The 16,404-nt window shown below is 41.4% G+C and overlaps 2 protein-coding genes across 3 annotated transcripts in view; one reads left to right on the top strand and one right to left on the bottom strand.

The window, feature by feature from the left end:
* Positions 1-190, bottom strand: part of LOC116989016 (sodium/glucose cotransporter 2-like) — a 38,300-nt gene extending 38,110 nt beyond the window's left edge. The window contains exon 1 of the mRNA XM_033046131.1: positions 66-190. The gene's annotated coding sequence lies outside the window, so the exon portion shown is untranslated. The remainder of the gene's footprint in view (positions 1-65) is intronic.
* Positions 191-376: 186 nt separating this feature from the next.
* Positions 377-15,287, top strand: tbl2 (transducin beta like 2). 2 transcript variants are annotated; one of them, XM_033046129.1, is made up of 7 exons: positions 377-571; positions 2,987-3,117; positions 3,990-4,174; positions 4,495-4,646; positions 5,157-5,283; positions 5,580-5,732; positions 11,521-15,287. In XM_033046129.1, exons 1-7 carry the CDS (start codon positions 442-444, stop codon positions 11,975-11,977), a joined length of 1,335 nt encoding a protein of 444 aa, XP_032902020.1. In that variant the 5' UTR covers positions 377-441; the 3' UTR covers positions 11,978-15,287. The 2 variants fall into 2 exon arrangements, with proteins under 2 accessions (XP_032902020.1, XP_032902021.1); XM_033046130.1 differs by having other exon boundaries at positions 2,990-3,117; positions 11,521-12,456.
* Positions 15,288-16,404: the final 1,117 nt, after the last annotated feature.

Below are 16,404 nucleotides of genomic sequence, written 5' to 3'. Positions count from 1 at the left end.
TTGGAGAGACCCAGCAGCAGAATGACCGCCTCGCCCTCCTCTACTGCTGCGATGTCCCCAAGTACCTGGGGCTGAACTGCAATCAGGACCTGAAGTGACGGCCTCTGCGGCGCTATCGTCCACCGTGCGCTCCATCATGTCCCGACTGACAGAGCAACCTCTGCCGCCCGCAAATGGCGGCTCCATCCCGGGCTCGGGGCGCGCGCTGGGCTTTGAACGTTGGGCGCGCGGCTCCAGGGACGTCCAATGCCGCCGCCAAACCTGCGCGCTGACGTATGGACGCAATCTCTTCGCCTCCCCCCCCCCCCCCCCCGACGTGTTGACGCATCGACGCAATCCGCCTTCCCCACCCGCCATGCTGACGTACGGGCGCAATCTCTCCCCCTCGACGTGTCGACGCGCCGCTGCCACGCGCGCCGATGTTGCCGTGCAGTCGTTCCAATGGAGACGTTCGCTGTGGTCGCCCTGTCCCTGTTCCTCGGGGCGCTCATTCTCCTCATCTCGGTGGTGGTGAGCGGGTCGCGAAAGACCCTGCCGCAGGAGAGCGGCGGTGGCAACAGCAGCAGCGACGGTAAGGGGCTGAATGGCCGGCCGGGCTGCGGGTATTGGCGGCGGCCGAGGCCTTGAATGGAGTGGGATCGCCAGCGCTCTCCAGCGACCGGAGGACTGGACAGCCGCTCCACTATCCCCCAGTCAATGGGGACAGAGCAAAGCCCAGCACATCGACCAATACTTCAATAGGACTTCAAAGCAACTTCATAGGAACATTCTCAACACAAAATATGATCACGTAGATGTGTAAAATCATAAGGGGAATAGATAGGGTGCATGTACAGTCGGTTGCCCACGTTAGGGGAATCAAAAACCAGAAGACAGATTTAAGGTGAGAGGGGAAAGATTTACTGGAACTTGAAGGGACACCGTTTTTACTCACAAGGTGGAGGCAGGAACAGTCAGACAGGTAAATGGATAGGAAAGGTTCAGAAAAATATGGGCCAAAATGCAGGCAAATGGGACAAGCTCAGATGAAGCATAGTCATCATGGACGAGTTGGGCCGAAGTGCCTGTTTCCCTGCTACATGGTTCTTTGACACAAAATAAGAAGCTGCTTGGGCATGAGACAAAACGCTGGAGTAATTCAGCGGGTAAGGCAGCATCTCTGGAGAAAAGGAATAGGTGACATTTTGGGTCGAGACCCTTCTTCAGACTTGCAAATGACCAAAAAATTTATTGTGCTCCCAAAGCACAAAGACATTTAGGGAAGGTTAATATAGTCAATAGCCCACCCCATAGTTTCAGACAAATCTGTCACCTCTCAGTTTTTCTAAACGTAAGAGAAGAGGGATAGCTTACTTGTATTTTCTGGAAATTACATACCCATGGTCCGTTGAACTAATCTGGTGGATAGTGATCAGGCAGACCCTCAATCTGGAAAGAGTGGAGGAAAAGATAGGTTGTAGGTGAGAGCTATGTGATACATAGGTGTGGAATCTGACGTTTTGTCTTTGAACAATGGTGTAGTTGTAAAATAACGATGGTAATGAATCAATCCAAAACATCAGTCAGTATCTCTTCCTTGAATGCCACCCACTGCTTTTAAGCTCGTGTAGCAATATTACTCTGATGTTACTTTGTATAATAATAAAAGGGACATGATGTAGAAACGAGAGGGCATGACAAGTATTGACAAATAGAATCAAGAAAAAAAATACAAGCTGCTGGAAGAATTCCACGGATAAGGCATCATCTACGGAAGGAAATATACACTCAACGTTTCAAGTCAATACCCATATTTGGATTAAAAGAGTAGAAGGGTGGTAGCCAGGGTAAAGAGGTGAGAGGGAGGGTTGGGGCAAGAATTGACAAGTGCTTTGTGGATCCAGGTGAGGAGGGATTGATTGGCAGATAGAGTCAGGTGGCCGAGGAAAGAGTCTGCTCTTGGTCTCACCAATTTGGAGGAGTTAAACAAAGCACAAATTAAGGACCCTAGACAGAACAAGGACAGAATTCCCATGGTTATTGCCTTTCACCTCACCAGCCTCCGCATCCAACACATTGTTCTCTGACATTTCTGCCATCTCCAACATGATTCCATCACCAGTCATATCTTCTTCAAAAGGGAACTGCAGATGCTGGAATATCGAAGGTACACTGAAGAAGGGTTTCGGCCCGAAACGTCGCCTATTTCCTTCGCTCCATAGATGCTGCTGCACCCGCTGAGTTCCTCCAGCAATTTTGTGTACCAGTCATATCTTCCCATCTTCACCCCCTTCTACCTACCGCAGGAACCACTCCGGCCACAGTTCTTTGGTTCAGTCACCCCTTCCCATCCAAACCACCCCCTGCAACAGCAGGAAATGTAACCCCTGTTCTTGCACCTCCTCCCTCACATCCACTCAGTGACCCCAGCAGCCTGTTCATGTGTAACAGAGGTCTACATGTACCTCCTCTAACCTCACCTCCTGCACCCAGGGTTCCCGATGTGACCTGTACATCGGCAAAACCAAAGATAGACTCAATGGCCATTTTGCCAAAACACTAGCCAAGGCATACTGATTCTCGTGGTTGCTAACCATTTTAACTCCCCTTCCCATTCCCAAACTGAACTTTATGTCCTGAGCCTCCTCCATTGTCAATGTGAGGCCACGCAAACTGGAGGAACATCACTTTATATTCTGCTTGGGTAGTTTACAACCGAACGGTATGAAATATGAATATTGAATTCTCCAATTTTAGGTAACTACATGCCCCCACAACCACCACCAATTTGTTTTGTTTTTAATGTCTGTCTCTGTCAGAGTTTAATTTTGGCTGAAATGTTATGTGGTGTTTTTGCTTGCACCCTTTTTTGGGCTGCAACCTCAGCCCCTCTTCCTAACTTAATGGATGAACAGATTATGTAGTTGAACACTATGATTCTAGATGGCTTTTCAACTGAATTATTGTAAAAGATTGGAAAACTGAAGTTGCCTGTTATTTTATTCAGAAGACGGTAAAGTCAGTAATGGTGTGAGCGATCGAAATGTAGCATCAAAGAAGCAAAAGTTGTTACGTTCACGCAAAGAAAAGTTGCAGCAACACGTGTTTACCCACCCTTTGCTGGCCACTTCACTGAAGGTAAGGAACGTCAAAGTTATAAAGCAACACATTACCTGCTTCAGCATATGTGTTACATACTATCACTGGGAACACTGAAAATGGGGGAAATAAAGCAAAATATGTGTAAGTTCTAAGGTTCAACAACAACTTTAATTTACCTACTATAATGCAGAAAATTACGTCAAAGTTTATCTTAGACATTTCTATGTTCCATTCTTTTATATGGCTGAAAATGGTTTTAAGACTATGAACCATACAACATATTCCATCAAATGAACTGATCAGTGACCAGCATTACCTCTTCAAAGAAACATCAATTGAATACATGGTGATCCAGAAAAAATGAATAACTTCATTTCACTGTAACTTGAAGGTGCAGAGCAATACACATTCCAATCCATATAATTTATCATTTGGGTGGTGATTTGAAGTAAAGCTCTTTGCTATAATACCTGCTAAGATAGGTCGTCATATTTGCCTCAATAAAACAATTTTTAAGTTAGGATCATCTAATATTTCCAACCTAAGCAACAACTTCCTAACAATTCAGACTACCCTGTAGCCTTATTGTTTTGAATTCATTATTGTATTTGGTCTTATTGCTCACAGTTTTGCAGCCCTTCCTTTTTATAATTGATCAGCGTAGTAGGATTATTTATAAAGTAAGTTCACTAACCATGCTTATAAGCAGTTTTAACTGCTCATAATCATAGGTATATTTATGAACTTTAATGAAATGAGAACACTTGGAATAATGTTTTTTTCCCAATCCCTTTTTATATGAAAGATGAATGACGTTTATTAAAAATAATAAGAGGCATCACTGTAAGCATGCATGCTTTATCAGTGACTGTAATAGTTAAGTTTGAATTGTGATTTTTGTTTTTAAGGGCCACAGCGCGAATATCAGCTGTCTAGATTTTAGTAGCAATGGAAAGTACCTGGCCTCCTGTGCTGATGACCGTACAGTTCGAATTTGGAGCACAAAAGATTTTCTTGAACGTGATCATCGTTGTATGCGAGCTAATGTTGAACTTGATCATGCTACACATGTATGCTTCAGCCCTGATTCTAGGTAAAATATGATGTATTAAACTGTTAATCAGAGATTTCAATCTTGTTCTTATCTCGTTTATTTTGGGGTATGCCATTTAGATTTAGCAGCTGTGTGCCAAGGAAGAATGTTGTTTGAATACTCTGGGAACATCATACAAAATCCCACTTGCTTTGGTTCAGTGAGACTTGGGAGTTGGTGGAAAGGATTTGGCAGTTTCTAATTTGGTTTCAATTGCAGCTGGTTCTGATCCTTCACTGTTTGATCATTATTCTTTTGCGACAATCTACATGTACGAGCGGTGTTTTAATGTCATTTTCTTTTTAATTCCATCACTGAAGAGCCTTCATCACATGGCTAGCAAATGAAGAAACAATCCGTGTTTTTAAAATGACTAAAAGGGATGATGGTTCGTTCACATTCACTGCTGCACCAGAAGATTTCCCAAAGAGGCACAAAGCTCCCATTATCAATATTGGAATTGCCGAAACAGGTATAGTTTATTGATTTGCAAATTTCACCCATCTGATCGATCCTTGGGCTAGTGTCAACCAGCTTTTGGTTAGTTGCTGTTGGTTGCCAAAGTTAACTTAACCAAAGTATCATTCATAATATTTGTATGGGAATATTCTCCCTCCATTCCCAAATACAGTATGTTTTGTAAATATCTCCTTCACTCCATCGCACCCCTATGCTAAAGTCTCCAAATCCCTTTGTACTAAATTTTGAAATAAGAGACAATGTTTTGGGATGACTTGCCATACTTTCTCCCCACAATGTGCGAAGGAATATTGTGAGTGCCTGACTGAAATAATAGGATTGCTGATTGGAAATGACATGTGTAAATCCATGTGTAGGGACTCTGCAGCCTGTGTGCATTTACAAGTTTGATTACCTGCTGTTAGTCCTTTCTTTACTATGTAACAATCATCTATAAATGTTGTGTACAGAGAAAATGTATATGGACCTAAATATAATAACAGTGTGTCTATTTCAATTTTAGGAAAGTTCATTATGTCTGCCTCCAATGATACTACCATCCTAATCTGGGATCTAAAAGGAGAGGTCCTTACTACAATTAACACTAACCAAATGAATAATGCCTATGCCACCGTGTCTCCTTGTGGAAGGTCAGCATTGTGCAGTTATTTTTAATTTATTTTTCAACCGTAAATGTGCTGGTCCAACAATAATGCCGCGTGCTCTTCACAGGAGGAGAGGAGTAACAGTGTCAAAACCCTTGGGTTCTGATCAAACAGCGTTTCAGTGTTAGTGTTTTGGGTGTGTTGGAGCAATTGCTTTATTTTGTGTACACTCACTGTAATAGTGTCCAAGGAATGATTATGGTGATAGCAGATTTGTACAGCTTTTAAAGACTGTAAAATTACTATATTCCATAGATCACGGTTGATTTGCTTTTCTGCAGGTTTGTGGCTTCCTGTGGTTTTACACCAGATGTGAAGGTTTGGGAAGTTTGTTTTAGCAAATCAGGAGAATTCCGAGAGGTCGTGAGAGCCTTTGATCTAAAAGGGCATTCGGCTGGGATTTACTCATTTAGTTTCTCCAATGACTCCAGAAGGTAAGACCTGTCTTTTGTGACCTGCAACATTGGCCTTCGTTAAGAACGTACCTATATTTTGAATTCTTGCAGAAAATTAATTTCATTCGGTACGAGTAGGCAAGTGGGCCTATATGAACTCTTGATATATAACCTAGAACTGTGTACATACAATTTAAGTGAACTTGTTTAGATCTTTCTTGGCCTAATAACTATTGTTTACTTACAAGAATGGAGTTGAAAAGCTTCATTATTTGCAGTATTTCCATTAATCAATAAGGATGGCTAATTCCCACATTGCAATGGGAAGGGAAAAGATGACTGGACCCAAATGGTGATTTTATACCATTTGCTAGTAACAGATGGGAGGTACCAGAAGACTAGAGGATAGCTAATAACCTTTATTCGAGAAGGGCAGCAGGGATAAGACAGGTAATCACAGGGCAATAAGCCTTAAATCGGTTTTAAGGTAATTGGAGAACATTTTAAGGGATAGGATTTATATACATTGGAAAGGCAGGGTCTGATCAGGGGTAGTCAGTATGGCTTTGTGAGGAGAAATTCTCTCTAAATTGTTTAAGTTTTGTGAGCAGTTAACTAAAGAAGATTGACAAAGGCAGGGTGCGAGATGTTGTCTGTATGGACTTTAGTAAGACATTTAATAGGGCCCTACATGGGGCATATCTGGAAACTTAATGCAAATGGGAGCAAATTGGATACAAAGTTGGTTTGGTAATAGGAGGCAGAGGGTGCTGGTTGAAGGAATCTTTTTGGTTGACTGTGACCAGTAGTGTACCACAGGAATCAGTGCTGGGATCTTTCCTGTTTGTTATTAACAACTTGTTTCTAAATGTAGGAAGTATGATTAATAAGTTTATAATTACAGAAAATTAGTAGTGTTGTGAATAGTGAGGACATTTGTCAAAGGATGCAGCAAAATGGAAAGTTGTATGAAGCATTGCCAGGTGGAATTTAATCCTGAGGTGAAACATTTTGGTGAAACAAGGTGAAACATTTTGGGAAGTTTAATAAGGGTAAGGCAATAGACAATAGGTACAATTGCCTTAATAAGGGTAATGCAATCGACATAGAGCCAGCACTGCCATTCAATGTGATCATGGCTGATCATCCACAATCAGTAACCCACTCCTGCCTTCTCCCCATATCCCCTGACTCCGCTATCTTTCGGAGCCCTATCTAGCACTCCCTTGAAAGTATCCGGAGAACTGGCTTCCACTGCAGAGAATTCCACAGACTCACAACTCTCTGTGTGAAAAAATGTTTCCTCATCTCTGTTCTAAATGGCTTACCCCTTATTCTTAAACTGTGGCCCCTGGTTCTAGACTCCCCCAACATCAGGAACATGTTTCCCGTCTCTAGCGTGTCCAAACCCTTAATAATCGTATATTTCATTCCCTCTCATCCTTCTAAATTCCAGAGTATACAAGCCCAGCCACTCCATTCTCTCAGCATATGACAGTCCCGCCATCCCTGGAATTAACCGTGTGAACTTACGCTGCACTCCCACAATAGCAAGAATGTCCTTCCTCAAATTTGGAGACCAAAACTGCACACAATACTCCACGCGTATACAGTAAATGGCAGGGAACTGAATGTTCCCGGAAAATGGCAACAAGGGTAGACAGGGTGGTGAAGAAGGAATATGGCATACTTGGATTTATAGATTAGGACATACAGTTATAGAGTTGGGAAATTGTGTTTTTATATTGTGCAACTTTACAAAACACTGGTAAGACCGCACTTTGAAGTATTGTGAACAACTCTGCCAAATCGTGCTCGAGAGATTGTAGAGGTGATTCAACAGGTTTGGAAGGTTTTCGTTATGGGGAGAGACTGCATAGGCTGGGCTTAATTTCCCTGGACAGAGGAGGCTGAGTAGAGATGTATGTAGTGGTATATAACATTTTATGAGGTATAGATAGGATAGATACAATCTATTGCCCATGGTAGGGGCATTAAAAATAAAGAATGCATAGTGAGAGGAAGGAGTTTTAAAGAAGTTCTGAATTGGAAGTTTTTTTAAATAATAATAATAATAATAACTTTATTTATATAGCACGTTTCATACAATTGAATGCAACCCAAAGTGCTTTTCACAAAAACCCAGGTCTAAACAAAAATACAATAAAAAATGGTAAGGACATAAAAAGCACAGATTTATATAAATTTATAAAAAATAAAAGAATTGAGTGTAAAAGGATACAAAACAAAAACACTGAGGTAAAATACAGAGTCCCATATACTATATGAGCACATAAGCTGCTGAATTCTATGCTGATAAATACAAGAAAAAAAAGGTATTTTTTACAATGTCATCAGAAGAAGTAAAGTCAGTTAAAAGCTTGATTGAAAAGATAAGTTTTTAGCTGCCGTTTAAAAATGTCAACTGAGTGGGTGTCTCATAGCCCTGGGTAGGGTATTCCACAGCTTGGGGGCATAATTGAAAAATGCTGCTTCATCAATGTTCTTATTGCTGCGGCATTGAGAGGCTAACAGGCCATCAGAAGACCTGAGCGCTCGAGTAGGGGCTTAGGGAAGGAGGGATTCTGTAAAATATGCCTCCCCTAAGCCATTTGGGGCTTTTTGACAAGAAGGTGGACTTTATAGTCTCTCCTGGATCTCACAGGGAGCCAATGAAGGTACAGGTTCACAATCTCTTATCCGAAAACCTTGGGACCAGACACTTTTCGGATTTCGGAATTTTTCGGATTTCGGAATGGAAGATTTTTAGCGTAGATTTTTAGCGGTGGCTCAGTGCTCGGCTCGTGGCCGCAAGGTCGCGAGTTTGCGCCTCGATCCCGGCAGTTAAAAATGTTGGGTTTTCGGAGCTTTTCGGTTTTCGGAATTTCGGATAAAAGATTGTGAACCTGTAGTATAATACTGGGGTTATATGTTCCCTTTTCTTGGTATTTACAAGCCGAGCTGCAGCATTTTGAATAAGCTGTAACTTGTTGGTGGATTTTGAAGGCAGACAGTAGGGAATGTGCTGTCAGAGCAGACGGTAGATTCAAATACGGCTTAAGAGGCATTTGGACAGCTACTAGAATAGGTAAGGCATAGATGCATACAGACCTAAGGTGGGCCAATAGAATCAGCGCGGGTGGGTAAAAAAGCAGTGTGCACTTGATGGTGCAAAAGGCCTGTTTTGTGCTCTGCAGAAAAACGAATTGACTCTAATTATTCTTGTCTTCCACAGGTTTAAGTGTCTTGAGTTTGCTGTAGTCATTAAATGCTCTTCTATGATCTTTTTCCAAAGTGGTGCGACCAAATTTGGATACAGGATGTTAGATTAAACTATATAGTGGGATGTGGAGTGAATGCACATGAATCTTGGAAGATAACAGGAAGGTTGAGAAATCAATTACAAGGGCAAATGTGAGCCTGGATATTATAAATGGAATGCATACAATGGCCTCCATAATGTTTGGGACAAAGACCCATCCTTTATTTATTTACCTCTACTCCACAATTTGATATTTGCAATAGAAAAAAAATCACATGTGGTCAACGTGCATACAGTCAGATTTTAATAACAGGCATTTTTATGCATTTTGATTTCTCCATGTAGAAATTACAGCAGTGTTTATATATAGCACCCCCATTTCAGGGCACCATAATGTTTGGAACACAGCAATGGCATGTAAATGAAAGTAGTCATATTTAGTATTTTGTTGCATGTCCTTTGCATGCAATGACTGCTTGAGGTCTGCGATTCATGGACATCGCCAGTTGCTGGGTGTCTTCTCTGGTGATACTCTGCCAGGCCTGTATTGCAGCCATCTTTAGCTTATGTTTGTTTTGGGGGCTAGTCCCCTTCAGTTTTCTCTTCAGCATATAAAAGGCATGCTCAATTGGGTTCAGATTGGGTGATTGACTTGGCGACTCCAGAATTGACCATTTCTTAGCTTTGAAAAACTCCTTTGTTTAAGCAGTATATTTGGGATCATTGTCTTGCTGTAGAATGAATCGCCGACCAATGAGATTTGAGGCATTTGTTTGTACTTGAGCAGGTAGGATGTGTCTATACACTTCAGAATTAATTATGCTACTACCATCAGCAGTTGTATCATCAATGAAGATATGTGAGTCAGTACCTTCAGCAGCCATACATGCCCAGGCCATAACACCCCCACCACCGTGTTTCACAGATGAGGTGGTATGCTTTGGATCTTGAGCAGTTCCTTCTCTCCTCCATCTGCTCTTGCCATCACTCTGATATGTTAACTTCGTCTCTTCCGTCCACGAGACCATTTTTCTAGAACTGTAGTTGCTCTATTAAGTACTTCTTGGCAAACTATAACCCGGCCATCCTATTTTTGCGGCTAACCAGTGGTTTGCATCTTGCAGTGTAGCCTCTGTATTTCTGTTCATGAATTCTTCGGTGGACGGTGGTCATTGACAAATCCACACCTGACTCCTGAAGAGTGTTTCTGATCTGTCGGACAGGTGTTTGGGGATTTTTCTTTAATATAGAGGGAATTCTTCTGTCATCGGCTGTGGAGGTCTTCCTTGGCCTGCCAGTCCCTTTGCGATTAGTAAGCTTACCAGTGCTCTCTTTCTTCTTAATGATGTTCCTAACAGTTGATTTTGGTAAGCCTAAGGTTTGGCTGATGTCTCTAACAGCTTTATTCTTGTTTCTCAGTTTCATAATGGCTTCTGACTTTCATTGGCACAACTTTGGTCCTCATGTTGATAAACAGCAATAAAAGTTTCCAAAGGTGATGGAAAGACTGGAAGAAAGATTAGGTGCTGAGAGCTCTCTTGTACCTGCATTAAGGAGGCAATTAAACACCAGAGCAATTACCTGTGAAGCCATGTGTCCCAAACATTATGGTGCCCTGAAAATGGGGGGGGGGGGGGGGGGGGGGGGGCTATGTATAAACACTGCTGTAATTTCTACTTGGTGAAACCAAAATGTATAAAAATGGCCTTTATTAAAATCCGACAATGTGCTCTTTAACCACATTTAATTATTTATATTACAAATCTCAAATTGTGGAGTACAGAGGCAAATAAATAAATGATGGGTCTTTGTCCCAAACACTATGGAGGGCACTATATGTCGTGAAGTTGCATTGAATTTTTGTAAAACATACAATCCACAACTAGAATTTTGTTTCCATTTCTCAATACTTCTCTTTGGAGCAGGTGTGAAGGTTTTGGGGTGCAGAAGCAATTCACGAGTGGTTCCAGAGAAGAGGCCCTTTATTTAATGGGTAATCTGGAGAAGCTGGTGGTGTTCACTTTGGAAAAGAATGGGTTGAGAGAAAATTTTGTAGAGTGTTCACATTCTTCAAGGACCCACTGGAGTAAACAAAAGGCAACTGTTCTCATCTGTAGTAGATTTGAAAACCAGAAGACATACATTAAGATGACTGACGAAAAATCCAAAGGAGACAGGACTCCTAAATATGTTTTATCGTGCTTTAGATAAGAGAATTCGCCTAGCATGCTAAAATGTCAAATGGTTTGAAAAGATAAATGTGAACTAATATCAGTTGTGACTATTTAGTGTGTCATTTCATTTGGCTGCTTCCACTTATTGATTGCATTTGGTTTTTCGAGCAAGATTATTAAGGTGCCAAGAGCTGCAAAAAATGTCACAATTTTAGCTGGTAATTTGGATTAATTTAGTAAATTATTAACTTGTGGGCAAGAATGATTAAAAAAAGAAATTAGTAATTGGTCAGAATTGCTAATGCTATGGATTGTGGTCTAAAATATTGTTTTAACAAAAGTACAGACTATGGTTATTTCAAAAATATATCATTATTTGTTTCCTGGATAGAATGGCAACAGTTTCAAAAGATGGCACCTGGAAGCTGTGGGACACCGATGTTCAGTACAAACAGCAGCAAGACCCATACTTGTTGTTAACTATGAAGTGCGATGTTTCTGATTCTTGCCGAATCGCTCTTTCTCCTGATGCCAGGGTGGTAGCTATTTCCAATGGCTTCAACATCACAATGCACAACACCAAGACGGGCAGGCAGGAGGAAGAATTCCTAAATGTGCACGGCGAGGACATTGTTGGCTTGGCTTTTGACATCAACAGTAGGTTCTTAATTTCCAGTGGCGATCGTGCTATTCGGGTATTCCACAATGTGGTGGGTTACCGTGCAGTTATTGAAGAAATGGAAGGCAGACTAAAGAAAGCAACAACAGAAGCAATGCGCGAGAGGTTGCAGCAGCAGATCGATGATGCGAAGAATGCATTAGATGTAATTTGTACAAAAAATCAATAACTGCAACAAACCAGGTTGCCTTCCATTTCCTGTGATTTTGGGGTCTCTCGACTGATGAATGTCTATGACTTCACTTTATGATATCTTGTACCATGTGGGTACCGTAGCCCATGCCATTATATTCCACCTGTGTAAGGGAACCTCAAGAACGACTGGAATTGATGCCCAGGACTGAATTTCAATCTGTTTTGGCTGGAGCGGAATGTCTATAAATGAGAATATATACATTTTCAAACTTTGTACTTGGTCTTTTATTGTTTTGTTCCACAGCAGCAATGCGTATTACTAAAGTGTTGAGTATAGAAACTGGCAATGTTTTGTGGAATTTTGAACAATTGTTTACAGAGTTTAATTTTGTATTGAAGTGATGAATATTCAAAATGTAGAACCATGCAGAAACCATCAACAATTTTTGTATAAATCCAAAAGCAAAATGGCACAGAGACGTGCATAAAATAAAATGATCAAATACTCAACTACTCCACTGGTCAGGCTAAAATTTAACAAGCCCGATTAGTTGAGCATTTAGGTTTGGGACCTTATTGCCTGGATATATATCTATGGTTTATATTGCTAAAGGTGCCATATAGCATCTTTTTATATAATAGCAATCAAGATATTTCACTCGCCTCCTAAAATGTTGTTCCATTTATTTGGGTTTATGATACCCCTTTATTCCTTCTGTTTGTGGCTTAACATTTTAAAACTTTGTTTTCAGCCCAGCACTTAAGTTCATATTTGTGTTCCATGAAACAATTAATTTTGGTTATTAGAAGTATCAGTCATCAAAGAAGGAGCAACGTTCGGTGAGTGTAACTAAATCAAAATAGCAAAGTCACAGAATTTTCCGTTGGTAATAAGGTACAGCTTTTCAGTTATTTACTTTGATTTTAAGAGGGACCCTGCTACTTGGACATAGCGATAAAAGGACAATCTTAACTCTAAGTAATAAATTTCAAACTTTACGCTGCCACTTTGTTTAAACTTGCACAGCAGTTACAGCAAGCTCCCTTTGAAACATGCCAGGGATGGATTTCGCACCAAATGTGATCCTTTAGACTCAGTTTTCTTGCCAGGAACATGATTGCGATTGTAAATTCAGAAAGTGAATACATTCCATAAGAATCTCCCTTTCTTTCATGTGATCACACATACCGTTGGCTAGGTCAGCCATTTGCTGTATTTCTATCCACGTTTCTACTCCCCTTTCCCCCACTTTTCTTATTCCACTGACCAGCACCTCCTACAATAACCTCTACAAGCAAGTGGAATTGGTCTGCAGTCAGTATACATGTCTTGTAAGCTACATGTGTTGTAAGCTATATGCAACATTTGAAGCATCAACGATGAAAGAGTAATAAATTCTAAGTAGGCTTGTGATTTTTTTTTTTAATTTTAGCTTGGTTAAAACAAATAAATTAAGCCCTATTTATATTCACTGAAATATTTTGAAGTGTAATCATTAGCAACCAATTTGTACACAGAAAGCTCCTGGAAACAGTAATGTGAGAATTTCAAGATTATTTGCTTTGGTGATGTTAATTGTAGGATAAAAAATGGCTAGGTACCAAGAATGGTAATAGGTCTTCAGAGAATGCCATGGACTCTTACACTCTTACAGGAGGAGTTGAACCGAGTCTTAGGTTAATCATTCAAATGAAAGATAGCAATTCCAATAATACAGCACATCCTTGCTTCTACATTACGTTTTGTGTCAAGGTCTGTGGAGTGGGTATTGGATGCACAGCCTTCTTCCTCAAAGATATGACACAGATTAAGTCACAGTGACATGCACGTACAATTTAATAATTTGTACGTTCGTATCACTTTTCTAAATAATTTAACCGTGTACATCTGTGATCGGTTTTATAGCTGTCGTCATCTTTTACGTTGCCCCTTTTTGTTTAGTCCTTTTGCTGACCAGAATTGGTGCTCAGATTGCGTTATATTTGGAACTATGGATAGTTTCCTTTATAATTTTGATGCTCTTGTATGATAAGTTGTAATTGAATAAGGCTTTATTATACCAGAGGCAGTGTTTCTAGTCATGTTTCTTCCTACAGCATTAATTATTATTTGGGATAATAGCAGATGGAAACGCAAATCATTTCGCTCAATTCGTCCCTTTCCACCTGAACCACTCCTCTCCGGGCACTTCCCCTTGCAACCGCAAGAAATGCTACACTAGTCGCTTTACCTCCCCCCATGACTCCATTCAAGGACCCAAGCAGTCTTTCCAGGTGCGGCAGAGGTTCACCTTCACCTCCTCCAACCTCATCTATTGCATCCGCTGCTCTAGATGTCAGCTGCTCTACTTCGGTGAGACCAAGTGCAGGCTTGGCGATCGCTTCGCCCAACACCTCCGCTCGGTTTGCAATAACCAAACTGATCTCCCGGTGGCTCAGCACTTCAACACCCCATCCCATTCCGAATCCGACCTCTCTGTCCTGGGCCTCCTCCATGGCCAGAGTGAGGACCACCATAAATTGGAGGAGCAGCACCTCATATCTTCTCTACTCTCCCTCAGCCCACTGGGTCCTCCTCTTCCTTTCATCTTCCCCCCACCCTCACATCACTGAAGAAGGGTTTCGACCCGAAACGTTGCCTATTTCCTTCGCTTCATAGATGCTGCCTCACCCGCTGAGTTTCTCCGGCATTTTTGTCTGCCTTAAATAACAAAGCCATTTCCAAGTGACAGCTGTGATCAACTGTGTTTTAGTTAATGAGCATATGATGCCTCCGTCTTCAGCCTTCTGATCGGTCAGAGACTGAACAGCATGGAATGTAGTAGGGGCCAGAAGACATAGTGGCAGCCTGATTTGTCAGGACAAAAATAGGTATTTTGTCCAGTAGACAGGTTTACAGAATTGTTATTTTGTCATTGCAGCCAGTTGTAACTAGATCTGCAGCAACAATGCACAGATCCCATTGACTTAGATACAGGGTTTGATCGCACCCTTTGTCCAGACATGTGGCCCATGTGTCAGTCCACCTGCTCTTCCTTCCTGCTGCAGAACCCTTAAGATGGGTCAGACTGGGGCTGCTCCACTCTGCAGCCTTTCTGTGAAGGGAAGCAGGGCTGCAAGTCACGACCAGGCTTTGGTCAGGAGAATGTAGCACTGTCCTGGTGAGTTTTGGTAGCAAGCTGCTGTCAGGCATTTTCACAGTTTTTAAATGTTGCAGATATTCAGAGAAATTTAAGAACTGTTTAAGTGGATTTAAATAATTTAAAGAAAATTAAAATAAGTAAACTTTGTTTTAATTTACTGTTTAATGTATTTTAACTGTTAAATAAAGAAAAATGAACAAACTAACCTGAACCTTTTACTGCATGGCTGGTGTCAAAACTGAAGAGCCAGATATCAAACATATTTACCACTTCAGCTTGGAATGATCTGGTATTTGATGGTGAATCCATGATTGGAGCATGAAGTCAGGTGTACGATCATCCCCTCAGTGGGTCTCTGACTTCCTCATCACAGTTCTAAAAAAGTGCTGAGCATTGTGAGCTACTGCCCACAATGGACCTTGTATGAGGAGCTTGAATGTGGTGTATTATTGCAATACATGATAGAACTTTGATTTTTTTAAACATTTTTTGAATGTTTGGCCTATTTCTATGTGAAAGATTTAAAATTGTATAAATTCATGGGATATCTAATTTTATAAAATGGTTAATTACCGTATAAAATAATAACCCAGATTGTAGTTAAAAATGGGAAATAAACTGTACGCATCCATTAATGGGAACTTCAAAATGAAGTGAAGAAATGCAGGAGACAATTGGGGAGTGACAGGATTCCACAGAGAACAATGAGAGATGTGAAAATGCAACGTTTCGGGCCGAAACGTTGCCTTTTTCCTTCGCTCCATAGATGCTGCTGCACCCGCTGAGTTTCTCCAGCTTTTTTGTGTACCTTCGATTTTCCAGCATCTGCAGTTCCTTCTTAAACAATGAGAGATGTGACTAGGTTTTGGGTTTGTTTTGGTTGCTGTTTGGCTTGTCAGCACAGAGAATTCCCTACTAACCAGCTCTGTGCACGTCGAGGATGTATCTTTTGAAACAACAATTGGTCTGGATGTATTTGGTAATGCTTCGAGAGGCCAGACCTCTTCAAATATTTGGAGCAAGTCCCTTTTGTGGATGAATGATGAGAAAATGGTGGCACCACAAGAGACTGCAGATGCTGGTTGAGGGAAACTTCCTCAATCAAAGAAAATGGTGGCCTTGCAGAGAAAATATTTGGTTGAACACTACTGAACAGTAAAGGGCCTGTCCCACGAGCATGCGACTGCATGCGGCAAGCGCGACCAAACCGGAAGCGGGGGCCGCGCGGAGGTCGAGTGATCCCGTACGAGTTGACGTGAAGTTCGTGAGTGACGTACGGCATTGAAACGCTGCGCACGCCCGTCGAGGTGGTGCTTAC

The sequence above is a fragment of the Amblyraja radiata genome, chromosome 28, assembly GCF_010909765.2.
Source record: "Amblyraja radiata isolate CabotCenter1 chromosome 28, sAmbRad1.1.pri, whole genome shotgun sequence".
Taxonomy (NCBI): Eukaryota; Metazoa; Chordata; class Chondrichthyes; order Rajiformes; family Rajidae; genus Amblyraja; species Amblyraja radiata.
Note: the sequence above shows the minus strand (reverse complement) of the source record. Positions and strands in the feature narration are given on the sequence as shown.